The 1615-nt window shown below is 31.7% G+C and overlaps 1 protein-coding gene across 1 annotated transcript; it reads right to left on the reverse strand.

Moving 5' to 3' along the window:
• Positions 1-969: 969 nt before the first annotated feature.
• Positions 970-1338, reverse strand: LOC127876889 (uncharacterized). The gene has a single exon (XM_052422397.1). It carries the CDS (start codon positions 1336-1338, stop codon positions 970-972), a length of 369 nt encoding a protein of 122 aa, XP_052278357.1.
• Between the last annotated feature and the right edge of the window lie 277 nt (positions 1339-1615).

A 1615-nucleotide genomic window follows, 5' to 3' on the forward strand; every position in this document is an offset into this window, starting at 1 on the left:
ACTTGTTTTATTAAATTTAAATAGGTATGAGTATACAGTCCGTTGATTGCACAATTACATTCTGCAATTATATAAAACTATTTGAAGTTGAAACATATAACAACGCACTTCTAATCGCATTTTTTAAAACTTAAAAATGAGCTTGACATGAACAAAAATATATTGCTTTATATATTGTATAATATTCTAAACAAAAACCTACAATATTGAGAGACACGCTGGGCTTTACCATGCAATAGTTTCTTAACAGTGGTAACTAGTCGAATTAAAAAAATATCAATGAATCAATAAATCTAATATTATGTCTTTGCTTACACGTGATATAAAGTTTCACCAGTAATTGCATTTTCAAGCTGTGGCTATTCATCCTACTACATTTATTATTGGTGTTGGTGTACGAAAAAAACTGGTACCCCCAAGTCGGTCAGTTGATCAAAATTGATAGGTAGTATATTTAGATTAGTATCTAGATTGCCCAAGTTTGCGATCAATAGCTTAAAAAATAATTGGTTCCTTTATACTTCAATAAATATTGATATAGTAATTATTACAGAAACACATAACAACAATAGTGTATTAATATAAAGTATAATACATATATGCTTTTTTCATGTAATTTCAGAAAAAAAAAATAAACAAGGAAGAACGTGTAATTCCACAAATAAACACGTATGTGAAATACAAGTATATGTTAATAGCTGTCATTTACAAAATAAAAGATAGCTTTAACTTGTCATTAAGCATCTCTATCATCTTCATCACCATCACCATCGTTACTTCTATGATCTTTATCACCGTTGTCATCACTATTATCTTCATCATCATCCTCATCTCTTTTATCTTAAAAATCATCGTCATCTCTATCATCTTCATCCTCATTATTGTCATCTCTATCATCTTAATCACCATCGTTACTTCTATCATTATTATTACCATCAACAGATCATCATCTTCATCATTACTCTCATCTTAATCATCTTCATCAACATCCTCATCTCTATCATCTTCATCACCATCCTCATCTCTTTTATCTACAGCAGCATCATAATCTCTTTCATATTCATCTTCATCCTGATCTCTATCATCTTCATCACCATCGTCATCTCTATCGTCTTCATCACCATCCTCATCTCTATCTTCTTCATCACCATCGTAATCTCTATCGTCTTCATCACCATCGTAATCTTTATCATCTTCTTTATAATCGTAATACATGTATATATAATATTCAACAATAGCGTCATGTATATCATCGTCATACAACAAATGAACTATCAACATTGTCATCGTCACCTCTGTCATCACCATCATGATGGTCATCTCTATCGACACCGTCATCATCGAAAATTTGAGTTCGTCTTCTTTATTTATGAAAACTTTTCTAGCGCCGTCACTATGTGATTAATCGAAAGGACGTCATGACAAGTTTTATACCTTAGTGTCGTCATGACGTTATGATGTCAACAACACAAACTCTAGGTATGTTTGTTTTTATACTGTACTTTTTTCGTCGTGGTTGTCTAAGCTATCTATCTATATATACTGCTAGTCGCCAACAATTAGCATTACAAGCAGGTGCGTGTCAGTGCTAGGAAATTAAGGAAGAAGTGTATAG

Source organism: Dreissena polymorpha, chromosome 4 (assembly GCF_020536995.1).
Source record: "Dreissena polymorpha isolate Duluth1 chromosome 4, UMN_Dpol_1.0, whole genome shotgun sequence".
Lineage (NCBI taxonomy): Eukaryota > Metazoa > Mollusca > Bivalvia > Myida > Dreissenidae > Dreissena > Dreissena polymorpha.